Below are 12585 nucleotides of genomic sequence, written 5' to 3'. Positions count from 1 at the left end.
CCTACATTTCACCATTTTCCATGAGAGCCAGAGATTAGACCAATGAAGAATATTCCAAAGGGAAAGTCAGGATTGCCAAGGATGAAAGTTCCTGTCTTTCAATCCTATAATTTTCATTTAGTGATCCAAGAGAAACACACCTCATAGCATCTATTTTTTTTTAAGATTTTATTTTTTCCTTTTTCTCCCCAAAGCCCCCCGGTACATAGTTGTATATTCTTCGTTGTGGGTCCTTCTAGTTGTGGTATGTGGGACGCTGCCTCAGCGTGGTCTGATGAGCAGTGCCATGTCCGCGCCCAGGATTCGAACCAACGAAACACTGAGCCGCCTGCAGCAGAGTGCGCGAACTTAACCACTCGGCCACAGGGCCAGCCCCCTCATAGCATCTATTTTTAAAGCAAATGCTTCTCTAAAAATATATATATTATTTGCCGAATAGCAATAATAGATAAGCATCTAAGGTTATATTAAGACAGAAGCAATTGTACTTAACTGAGAAAAAGATGATGTGGGACAGCCAGGTGTAACCTTTACATACTGCCATTTTTACTAAGTTAGCCAAGAACATCATGTCTTATTTTATATGTGGAGCTCAACAAGCCACAGAGCTGTTTCTTATGTGAGATCAACAATGTCTGTAGTCTTTTGGCTTTGGCCAAAACATCATACTAAGGAAATAAACAGGGGGTGAAGTGGGATGGGGCATGGGTTTGGGGGCTTGGGAGGACCCTCTGGCTAGAAGGTAACACCTAAGGAGTAAAGAAACCATGAGGAGGTGAGAGTGTATTAAGTGAAGGTGGGGTGTCAGTTGATGGCTAGTTCAACGAAGTGGAAAGAGCCTTAGACCAGCCAGCCTGGAGATTTGTGTTCCAGACATAACTTCCTAATAAGTAGCTGTCTGGCTTTGGAAAAGCCACTTAACCTCTTTGGACCTTGGAATTCCTTATTTGTAAAATTAGGATGCGGGTTGAACTTGATAAGTTTAAAGTCTCTTTTAACTCTACCCTTATAGATACTGTATAATTAACACTTGAGATATTAACTGATAGTTTTTTTAGTGAGCTAATAGTTTAAGATAAGCATAGCTAATTAAAAGACTATTCAGGGAATATGATCCAGGATATACGCCTATGGGAGACAGAAGAAAGAGACGATCAGGAATAAGGAGAAAGGCCTGGAGAGGCAAGGGGAGATTGTGTATTACACTCCCCCTTTCCCTGCCCATACACACACACACACACACACACACACACACACACACTCACACACACACTATGCCTGTGTCATAATTTTGCTAAGGCCTGGCTCTGTTTGTTTTAAAAACTATTTCAGCATTTCAATGTCAGAACAGTAGAGATTTAGGCTTAGTCTTAAGTGATCATTTTCCACCTAAACCTCAGAGCCTCAGTCTTTAATGGAGTGGAGTAGAGTTGCTCATGAAGTTATGGCCATAAAATAAATGCTTCAGTGACACTGATAGAGCAAGAAGCTGAGGGCACCAAGTACAGGGTAAGAAGGCTGAGCCCCAGATCACACAGCCCTGCAGTCCTGATCTCCCTTCAGCATCTCTTTGAAGAGGGCAGGTCTTTCCTGATCATTTCTCCAATGTACATCTCACACCATTTGAATTTAGAAATGATGGAGATAGAGACTATCTATATGGTCAGACGTGAGTTTTCTGAATCAAAGAAAGACTTCCAATTCATCTAAATGCTAAAGACTAAAATCCGTGATTAGAGGTTCACTCCCATTGGCTTAAGTCTTTGTTATCTGTTAAAGTGAAATTATCTTTGGATAATTTTCGTGCTGGTCTTTCTCAGTCTTTTATGTCTTAGTTTGAATTATTCCATCAGATGCTTTCCTGAGGGTAGATGTTGGGGAAGAAAACAGGGCTAAAGAAGAGCTAGAAGGTGGCAAAGAGACCGTGCTGCGAAGCGGTGGGGGGTACAGCATGTCTTCCCTAATGTGACAGGTATGCCTAGGGCCAGGCTGGGTTAGAGGTAAGAGGAAAAGTCAAAACAGTGGCATGTACTTTATAAAAGCTCTCATTGCATTTATAGCCAACATAGCACTCGTACAAAAACAGAACTAGAAATATGCATAATCCTAGTGTTCAAACGAATTGGTTGCCATTGGATAACAGGTGTCTGAGAGATGCAGTATGCCCTGGTACTCCCACCTCTCCTTAATGCCAATCTTGAAGTCCAGGAGACTCATTTGTCCCTGTTTGTAGAATGATAGAATCTTAGATTTTGGAAAGGACCTTAATGGCCACGTAGACCAACCTGTCTCAGTATAGTTGGAGTGGTCACACATTCTTATTTGCCCAGAAGAGTCCAGTTTATGCCTGATGTCAGGTGTAACATTTAATAGTACACTCTTTCTCTCTCTCTAAAGTGTCCTGCTTTGGATGTTAAATGATAAGGTCACCCTAGGAATAGGACTCTCTCAACATAAATGTTATCACGTTCAAGTCTCTGTTGTGCTACCTTGTAAAATTACTGCATCATAAATAACTTCAAAAGATGGACTCAACGTTAATAAGAACCTTCAGTCATCACCTGGTGAAAGGCCTCCAGGGAAGAAACAATCAGCAGAAATGTCATATGCTGTATCTCTGAAGACAAAGGGAAACAAAGAGGACACCAGGTATATGATGAATCCAATGAGTACGTGCAGCCAATTTAGATAATCCAGATCGGGAAAAAATATTTTCACTAGTAACAACCCAGCTCCTTGTCACCTGTCCTCCAGATAAATGGCCCAAAACTTCACCTGTGTTTACCATGTAAACACAGCCTCCTGAGCGAGTCTGAGCTATCCGTTTTAATGCCTTTGGGGAAGAGTAGAATAGCAACATCTATATTTAGTTTCCAAGGAACATAGAGGACTTTCAAAACTCACTCATAGTCATCCAGGTTTTCCTCTTCTTCAGATGAACTTGACTCAGGGAATCCCCTTAAGAAGAGAGAAAACAACATGAATACAAAAAACCACCATGAAATCTTCTAAGTGCCTAGCAGTGCAATATCAAATCCCACCCTGCTTTCATCCACATAAATAAAATTCAGACTGTCGGGTTTCCCTTTTTGCACTTGGGAAGGAGTCAGTAAAGTGAAGAGAGAGTCACTCAAAAGTTGAGCTCATGCCCAGTCTAATGAGAGCATGACCCTTTGATACAGGAGGCCCCCAGGAGGGCCCCAGGCATGTGAGTTTCTTTGACTCTTAAGAAGAGTGGGATCATGAAATAGATGAAGATGTCTTCAGAGGCAACTGTGGCATAAAGTTGAAAAAAAGATCTCAGGTTGTATATAGAGCTATTCTTAGAGGAGAGTTATTCAACTCAAGGTTGTTTTTTCTCCTGCTAGAGATGCCTGAGCTAGGTGTATTAATGTTCATATTGACACCAGTGTAGATTATGGATGATGGATTGGAAAAACCAGTGTGAGGAAAACTGTAACCTATAAGTCATCGACTCAGACCAACTTAAGGGTTGGGAGAGGCAAACTACATGGGTTTTTTTGGTTCATATTTACTTTCATGTAAAGTCTAGTTGCAAAATCATTGAAAATTTGGTCAGTTTTCCCGCAAATGGAAGTAAAGGAATATCTGAGTTTGATTTACCATGACATCTTTGAGGTGCTGTGATTTACAACATCTCTTTCCCTTTGGTTACTGCACGCAAAATCTTCACTGCTACAAAAAAGACACATTTCATAAATTTATGTTCATTTATGAATGTTAAATGACAAAAGAAAGTCATTAGATATGTTTTAGCTTTATTTAACATTTTGACCCATACATTTCACTTGTTTTGGAAATTTAAGCTAATGAGTCATTTTCACATTTTCATCCTTGCAGGACTCCAATAGAAATCAGTAGTTCGACAGTATTCCTAAACAAAAGAGAATTGTTAATAAAGGCTCGTAATAACCCCAAACAATAGAAGACTTGGATTAATAAATCATCTTGGTGGGTTTTGCCCTGATTTCCTTGTAGATATGCAAGCATTCTGTCACTTACATATTTTAAAATGTTATTTTCCTCTATACTGTTGTGACTGCAATTAAAAGTCTTGAAAATACTGAACTTTTTTTTTTAAGATTTTATTTTTTTCTTTTTCTCCCCAAAGCCTCCCGGTACATAGTTGTGTATTTTTAGTTATGGGTCCTTCTAGTTGTGGCATGTGGGACAACGCCTCAGCATGGCTTGATGAGCGGTTCTATGTCTGCGCCAGGATCCAAACCGGCAAAACCCAGGGCCGCCAAAGCGAAGCACGCGAACTTAACCACTCGGCCACGGGGCCGGCCCCCGAAATACCGAACTTTTAACTCTGTGTGGACACAGACAGATCTGCAGGATTTTCATCATTCTCTGCCACTTGTCATTTTCTCTCTTTCGTTTTGGGTGTTAAGCAGAGCATGAGAAACTGCTTACCTCTCCAAGTCCAAAGGCTGTTTTATTTGGAATGTAAGACCTATTTTCTGTTTGCCTTCATATCCCAGGCTCTTTTTCAAAACCACGCTTCATAGTGGCAAGCTTCCTTAAGTAAACGCTCCTCTGGCTCTATTTCAAGGCGTGCCTGGAGAAAGCCCTCAACACTAGAACGCCACCCTCCCCGCCCTCCCAAAGAGCCTTGCTCACCAACATAGCTTTTTTACTTCATCTCTTCATAAGAAAATTCTTATTTAAAAATGCTATGCAGTTTATTTAGCATTTTCATTGTTTTTAACAACACGTGGAGAATGTCCATCAATGGTCCATCTCTTAGGTTTATCCATATAATGGAATACTATATAGACATTCAGAATAATCAGGTAGGTTGCATAACAACGTAAATGTACTTGACACTACTGAACTGTACACTTAAAAATGACTAAGATGGTAAAGTTTATATTATGTTTTGCCACAATTAATTTTTTAAAATTAAGTATATTGTGATGTATTCGAATGGGAAAGATGTTCAGTGAAGAGAACAAGTGGCAGAGAAGACTGTGTGGCGAGAAGCTGATTTTTAATTCTATGTATCAGGTGGCATGCACATAGCAAATATTTTAGAGGAATGTACACCGAATATTCTGCGATGCTTTAATGGGAGCATGGATTATTTTGCTACTCAGAAAAAAAACCAAAGATTAAAAGGCAGCTCAGGCGAAGATAGCACAAATGACAGAAAGTTGATAAAAAATATTATCTAGTTATGTGAGCTGAGAAACATGGCTGCGTTTTTAAAGTTCAAGCCCTTTTAGCAATTATCATAATTCACTCACACACGTAACGCTGCCATGCTAAGAAGTGATTAATCAATCTTTTGTTCAGATAACTAGCTTTCTGAAGTTCTAGGGAATAACCTAGGGTCTGGACTAAATGTTGGGTGCAAAATTGAAGGGTGTGTCAAAAAACTCAGTAATTGAGGTAAGTAGTGTTTTAGTGGAATATTTTAAAAAATAAACATTAATACAAAAAATCCACGATGAACAAAATATCAGCATTTTAAATAAAGATAGGATCTGGTCATCCATGAGTTGGCAGCTCTTCAGGAACCCCATGTGAATCAATAGTGCTGACCTCTTATTTGAAAACTGGTGGGTCAGTCTCACTGTACACCTCCCTCAGGGAATCCCTGGGGCTTCCGGCAGGGAGGGGACCCGGCACAAAGTTGACGTGACATCCACTCTTCTTGGTTCTGGGCTTATTGATTGTGTCCTTCCACAAGAACACTGGGTTTCAGGCAAATAAATGTAACTCCTTCCCTCAGGCACCAGATATAGATGAATATATTTAGATTCTAGCTCCGCTTTAGATTGAAAGGCATCATGACTTGTTATACTGAAAACAACTGAAAGAATTCACTTATATCCTTTCAAGTTCCGTATGGCCCTGTGGCTGTATCATTGGTACAGTGAGGCATTTGCTTTAGGTAAAAAGGATGAGGATGGAAAGAATAGAAGGACAGGGGAGCAAACAAAGAAAAGAGATACACGGTGAGTCAGAGAGATGCCCTGCTTCCATTGTGGGGAAAGACAGACGTTGGTACCCTGTAGAGATGCTAATAACTGGGTGAGAAGATGTCAGACAGTGAACAACATGATGAGTTGGAAGGATAAGGCAGCAAATAAGGAAGGGTAGTCACCTGACCCTTTCTCTATTGTCATATTGCAGTTCAATTCAATATATTTTGAGCATCAAGTGTGGAGCCAACTTGGTGCCAGATCCCAGAGACATACACAATTTGCCTTCAGGGTACTTTCAATTTTGGCTTTTGGTAGCATCTTTTGGCTTAAAAAATCTGAGAAAAGTAATCACGTCAGGAGAGGCAAAGGTGTACATCCTGAGAAAGCAAGCCATGGTCTTGCTTGAAATGCTACCTGTCATTTGGCCAGTGATGTCCGAAGCACATTACAAAAGTAAGCCCACTTTAATCTTTTTCAAGTAAAGGATATATTTTAAAGATTCAGAGTTCTGGAATGTGAGGTTATTTGGGAGAAAGGGGGAGAGAAAGAGGAGGGAACAAAATGCTCAAGCATTACAGTCATGTGTCACTTAATGACAGGGACGCATTCTGAGAAATGCATCATTAGGTGATCTTGTCATTTTGCAAACATCACAGAATATAGTCACACAAACCTAGATGGTATATCCTACTACACATCTAGGCTATATGGTTTTAATCTTATGAGACCACCATTGTACATGCGGTCCATTGTTGATCAAAACGTCATTATGCGGTGCATAACTGTACTTAGATCATGAGATAGGATAATCTAAATGGAAAGTCTGAGCTGCTCAGTCCCAGTGGGGCCACTGTTTGCCTAGACTTCTGGCACTGAACATTTTCTGAGAGGAGAGCCCTATCTCAGCTAAGGCCTGCGTGGACAGTGTTGAGGCTGAGGTCTAAGGCAGTGGGGTAATGTCTATTCTATATGCTGGACAGCCAGACTAAAAGAGGAGGCTTACCTTTTCAGTTTTCTGACTTGCCACCAGTCAGGGAAGTCTTCTTTCGGAATATACCGCATCTTGACGTTTGACTGGGAGCCATAGTCTTTCTTTGAGTCACTGTCATACTGAGCTAGAGTGGTACTTGAAGATGGTTCATCCATTTTGAAAACAGGAACTGCTCGAGGAATCTTCAGCTTTGGAGGACAAGAGATTTTAATATATCACAGTGAGGCACAGATTCATGTACTGGGAACTAACAACCAAAGTATATCAGCTCTTAAATTAAAAAGAAAAGAAAAAGAAGGAAGGAAAGAAGGAAGAAAAGAAAGAAAGGAGGGAAGGAAGGAAGGAAGAAGGAAGGAAGGAAGAAAGGGAAGGAAGGAAGGAAGAAAGAAGGAAGGAAGGAAGGAAAGGAAGGAAGGAAGGAAGAAAAGGAAAGAAAGAAAGAAAGAAGAGAGAGAGAAAGAAAGAAAGAAAGAAAGAAAGAAAGAAAGAAAGAAAGAAAAAGGGAAATACGAAGTATTGGAAGAGATATGGAGCTACTAGGGCTGGCCCTGTGGCAAGGGAGTAAGTTCGTATGCTCTGCTTCAGCAGCCCAGGGTTTGCGGGTTCAGATCCCAGGCACTGACCTACGCACTGCTCATCAACCCATGCTGTGGCGGTATCCCATATGCAAAAAAGTAGGGGAAGATTGGCACAGATGTTAGCTCAGGGACAATCTTCCTCAAGCAAAAAGAAGAAGATTAGCAACAGATGTTAGCTCATGGCCAATCTTCCTTATTAAAAAAGAAAAAAGATTTGGAGCAACTGGAACTCTCATACTTTGCTGCATGGGGTATGAAGTGGTATAATCACATTGAAAAGCTGTTTGCAGACGAATGGATAAAGAAGATGTGGTACATATATACAATGGAATACTATTCAGCTGCAAAACAGAACAAAATCATTCCATTTGCAATAACATGGATGGACCTTGAGAGAATTATGTTAAGTGAAATAAGCCAGTGAGAGAAAGATAATCTGTGTATGACTCCACTCATATGAGGAATTTAAAATTATGGACCAAGAACAGTTTAGTGGATACCAGGGGAAAGGTGGGGTGGGGGGTGGGCACAAAGGGTGAAGTGGTGCACCTACAACATGACTGACAAACATTAATGTACAATTGAAATTTCACAAGATTGTAACCTATCAATAACTCAATAAAAAAAAAAGAAAAGCTGTTTGCATAATCTGCTAAAGCTGGACACGCACATCCCCTGTGATCCAGAAAGTCTATGTACATATCCAACAATGAAATCAAAAGACATGTAAAAGAATGTTCATAGCAGAATTATTTCAATTAGATAAAAACTGGAAACTACTTAAATACCCATTAAAAGGATAAAATAATAAAGATATTGTAGTTGTAGTAGGGTAAATACTGTGTCGCCCACAAAAGATGCTCATGTCCCAGTTCCTGGAACCTGTGAATATGTTACCTTACATGGTAAGAGGGATTTTGCAGATGTGATTAAGTTAAGGATCTTGCGATGGGGAGATTATCCTGGATTCTTGAGGTGGGGCAGATGTAATCACAAGAGCCCTTAGAAGAGGGAGACAAGAAGGTCAGAGATTAGAGGGAAGATGTGAGGATGGAAGCAGAGATCTCTCTTTGTGTAGAATTCAGTGACTATTAGAAATAGAAGTTTTATCAAGTTGCGATTGCCCACAATCCAGTCTTAACACATTTCTATCACTCCTATAAGATCACTCATGCCCATTTGTAGTCAATCCCCATTCCCATCCTGGCCCCAGGCAACCACCAACCAACCTTTTGTCCCTATAGATTTGCTTATTCTGGACATTGCTCTTAGGTGTTTTACAGGGTCATAGTTTTCAAGCTTCAGAACTGAAGCACATATTCAAACCGAAACAGCAATATTGCTGATATCAAAATAAAATCCCCAAACCTTAATAATTCTATTAGTCTCCTAGGGCTACCATAACAAATTAGTACACATTTGGTGGATTAAAACAAGAGAAATTTATTTCCTCACAATTCCGGAGGCCAGAGGTCCAAAATCAAGGTTTCAGCATGACCATGCTCCCTTTAAAAGCTCTAGGCGAGAATTTTTGCTTGGCTCTTCCAGCTTCTGGTGGTTCTAGGCATTCTTTGGCTTGCGGCCGCGTAACTCCAGTCTCTGCCTAGGTTTTTAAATGGACTTTTTCTCTGTGTATCTCTCTGTATCCTCTCATCTTCAAAGGACATCAGTCTTTGGATTTATGGCCCGTCCTAATCTAGTATGATCACATCTCAGTTCTCAACTAATTATGTCTGCAGAGACCATTTCCAAATAAGGTCACATTCTGAGGTTCCAGGCAGACATGAAATTTGGGGGACACAATTCAGCCTACTACAGTAATGGATTTCCTTTTGCCTTTCATGTTGGTTCACAAAAATTATGTGGTTTTTACTTAGATAGAAAGATAGAAGTAAGTGTGTGTGAGTGTATGTAGCTGGAAATAAGTACCCAAGACACCATAGAGCCGATGGATGCGTGGAGACACTCCCTTACTTTCAGGTGAGCTCCCAGAGAACCACTGGAAGGCCATTGGATGTGTCTCCTGGCATTTGAAGAGGCTGACACCTGCCTGAGAAGCCTAAAAGCAGGAGGCTATGGCTATGACCCCAAGGAAGCAGAGCAAAAGGAGAGCAGCAGCCTGTACTTTGAGAGCGAGCCACATACGGTTTTACTAACCAGAGCAGTCAAGGTTTTGTTTGTTTTCCTGTAGGCCAGCTCCACCCTTGGGAGAGGGTTGGCTGGGAGCTATCTTGAAAGAAACTCTGGCCAAGTTGGTAAATTGACCCAGCAGAAAGATTGAGGGCTAGAAAGCTAAGAACTAAAGGTCAGGACATTTCCTATGTCGTAAAACTACATTTGGATCTGCACCCCGGGGGGAACCCCACGAAAGTCTCCCCTAAAGCAAAGAATCAAAATCAGAAAACCGTCTTACCCAGAAGCCACCACTACCAAATCATGATGGGACCAACCATATATGACTGTCTCTTTTTCATTTGACCCACTCTTCCTGGGCCCCAACCCTGAAAGGGTCAGAAATTTTTAGCCTTTCCATGACCTCTCCGCCAAAGCAGGCTGCCCTCTGCCGCAGACTTGAGCTAGATAGAAGGGGAAAAGCTCTAACTTGGAAAGATGTTTGCAGTAGCGTGATTATAACATTGGTTGGGACAATTTAGAGGCTGTTCTCATGACTGCTAGTAACTGGGAAAATTTATGTCATTTGAGAGTGACTGGAAAACTCTGGAACCTCCCTGAGATTCTATCCAGGGACAGAGAAGAAAGCCCACCGAATAGTTTTGAAGGGCTAATGGAGGGGAAGAATTATGCTGTTTTCTGCTTGTGCCCTGTGGAGCCCCATTCCTTCACCAGGATACTTACAGGACGCAGTCTTGGCCATGCTGGTGGCAGGGGAGGAATGACAGCTAATAATAGTTGCCTGTTATGTGTGATGCCATCTTACGGACTTCTCCCATAGGCACCCATTTTTTGGTGACCACTTATATGCTTACAGGTTAGAAAGAGGCCCAGTTATTAAAAGAAAAAATATAAAATGGTAAAATGGTTCTACATTTGAATTTATAATTTGATACTGCTATTGCTGTTGGTGATAGCTCACGTTTTTTCTCTCTTTGCTGAGCAGTCTTAATGAAGCCCATGCTTTCTTGAACCTGGCAACTCTCGCTTTACTTAATACTTTCTGCCTAGGAACAAAAATTTAAATGTTGACTTACCACTCTGTCTGGGAAGGTGGGAGCTCTGTGTTTCTCTTCATTGGTTGCAATGTGCAGATCAGCATCTGAAAAGTAAAACCAGTAATGTCAGAAGGAACTTTACACAAAACGAATCAAAGCACCCAATGTTAGGAATCAAAAGAATGAGCTAGTTTGCGTGAGCAATACTCCAGATTAAATGAATTTAAACACAGCATCTAGAGTGATTCTGGTACTATCCTGTATAATGTCCAGCTCGAACACTACGCCTCCACCATTGATTTTCAACATCCTGTCAAAATGGATAAAAAATTCAAGTTCCTCTACATCTTATAAACTGGTAATTTATACCACATTTCCAACTTGTATTTGAGTGACAGATAGCTAATCTCGTTGGGTAGTACCTGTGACCCTAGGATTCAGAATCCATGTCTGATTCCTCTTTGACTGGCTCATACAAGATGCTTATAAATAGCTGATTTATAAGTGAACACCTATCCCATGCTTTTTTTCCCTCTTCTTATGATAATTGTTGGTTTCTCTTTCTACCCACACACGTAGGTAGATGTCCAGGCTGTGAGTGTGAAGCCGTTATATGCTTTATAAGTGGGGTGGCCACGGTCAACTTACGTGTAGGCCATGTACCCTGGAAAGAGGGTGGTCCAGGGCATTTTGGAGACAGAAGGAAACAAAGACACTCAACTGTTTCCTTCCTAGCAGCTGCGCCCCTGGGGTGTCCTGTAGCTCAGCAGAGGAGGCCAAGGGAGTTAATTACACTTGGGAAGATAGACAATATCACAGCTGCTTGTGAGCCATGACACCTTTACATTCTGTAGTTTTCTTCAGAGGCTGGCAAAGAGCCTGTGGCACCCAGGGCACATAGCAGGTGCCATCCAGACAGAGCCTAGGAAGAGAATCCTAAGGCAGTGCTCTCTCTGGCCTTTTTCCTGCTTTTTCCCAGGGAGTTAGGGCATGGTCAGAGCTGGAATCTGGCCTGCTGGGTAATGATGCCAGACCACAGACAGAATAATTGGAGGGAATGATTAATGCTGTAAGGACACATTACTTCTCAGCTCCTCACAGTGGAGGGAAGATCTGTGTATAGTAAATTCTGTAGAGTTCATTAAATCACTATAATTATGAGTATAAAGAGCAATATGATCCAGTTAAGGTTAACAAATAGTCATTGTGTAGTTTGAGATGGAAAACACGACAAATATTTATTCATTGATTTTGTAAAATTATCAGTAGTAACGTTAACATAATTGTCGGTTGTTAATACTTTATGGAGTGAATTTGAACAATATTTCATGTCCCTGCGTGTTCTAAGTTCATGAGATATTATCATGCAGCTGATCTCATTCAGTTCTTTAAAGTCATTGTAATCCAAGCATATTTTGTCCAGGTTGGTAAAATTGTTACTAAAATAAATTCTCCTTTTTATTTGTTGACAACTTCATGTTGTTAAACAATGATACACTTCTAAAATATCTAAGACTGCCTCATGTAGGGATCCTGCTGGAGGAAGGGGACTCCATGGGGCGCGAGCAGAAAACAATACAATTCTTTCCCTCCATTATCTGTTCAGAGCCAGTCAGTGGGCTCTCTTCTCTGTCTCTGGATAAAGTCTCAGGCAGATTTCCCTAGGACTATAACTCTGGATAGAATTTGGTTGCACTTAAAAGCAAATCCTTCACTACCTTCTCTGATGTTATTAAGAAATCAACAAACATGTACAGAATGGTAAGCCACCTTAAATATATCTTTTAAAACTTGGCCATCCAGCATTTTGGTATACATGGTGATTAAAAGTGTTACTTAAATTTTATCATTTGATTTTTTAAAAGGATGTTGGTTTTTGAGTTTATAATTTT

The 12585-nt window shown here is 40.7% G+C and overlaps 1 protein-coding gene across 2 annotated transcripts in view; it reads right to left on the bottom strand.

Moving 5' to 3' along the window:
• BMX (BMX non-receptor tyrosine kinase) overlaps window positions 1–12585 on the bottom strand; it is a 51002-nt gene that overhangs the window by 22584 nt on the left and 15833 nt on the right. The window contains exons 6-9 of one of the 2 annotated variants that reach the window (XM_001490091.7): window positions 10733–10797; window positions 6958–7133; window positions 3625–3696; window positions 2905–2958 (exon numbers count right to left, since the gene is read on the bottom strand). In XM_001490091.7, the coding sequence (XP_001490141.4) occupies window positions 2905–2958; window positions 3625–3696; window positions 6958–7133; window positions 10733–10797 (367 nt within the window). The remainder of the gene's footprint in view (window positions 1–2904; window positions 2959–3624; window positions 3697–6957; window positions 7134–10732; window positions 10798–12585) is intronic. The other variant, XM_070256954.1, reaches the window with a different exon arrangement.

This window comes from Equus caballus, chromosome X, assembly GCF_041296265.1.
Source record: "Equus caballus isolate H_3958 breed thoroughbred chromosome X, TB-T2T, whole genome shotgun sequence".
Lineage (NCBI taxonomy): Eukaryota > Metazoa > Chordata > Mammalia > Perissodactyla > Equidae > Equus > Equus caballus.
Note: the sequence above shows the minus strand (reverse complement) of the source record. Positions and strands in the feature narration are given on the sequence as shown.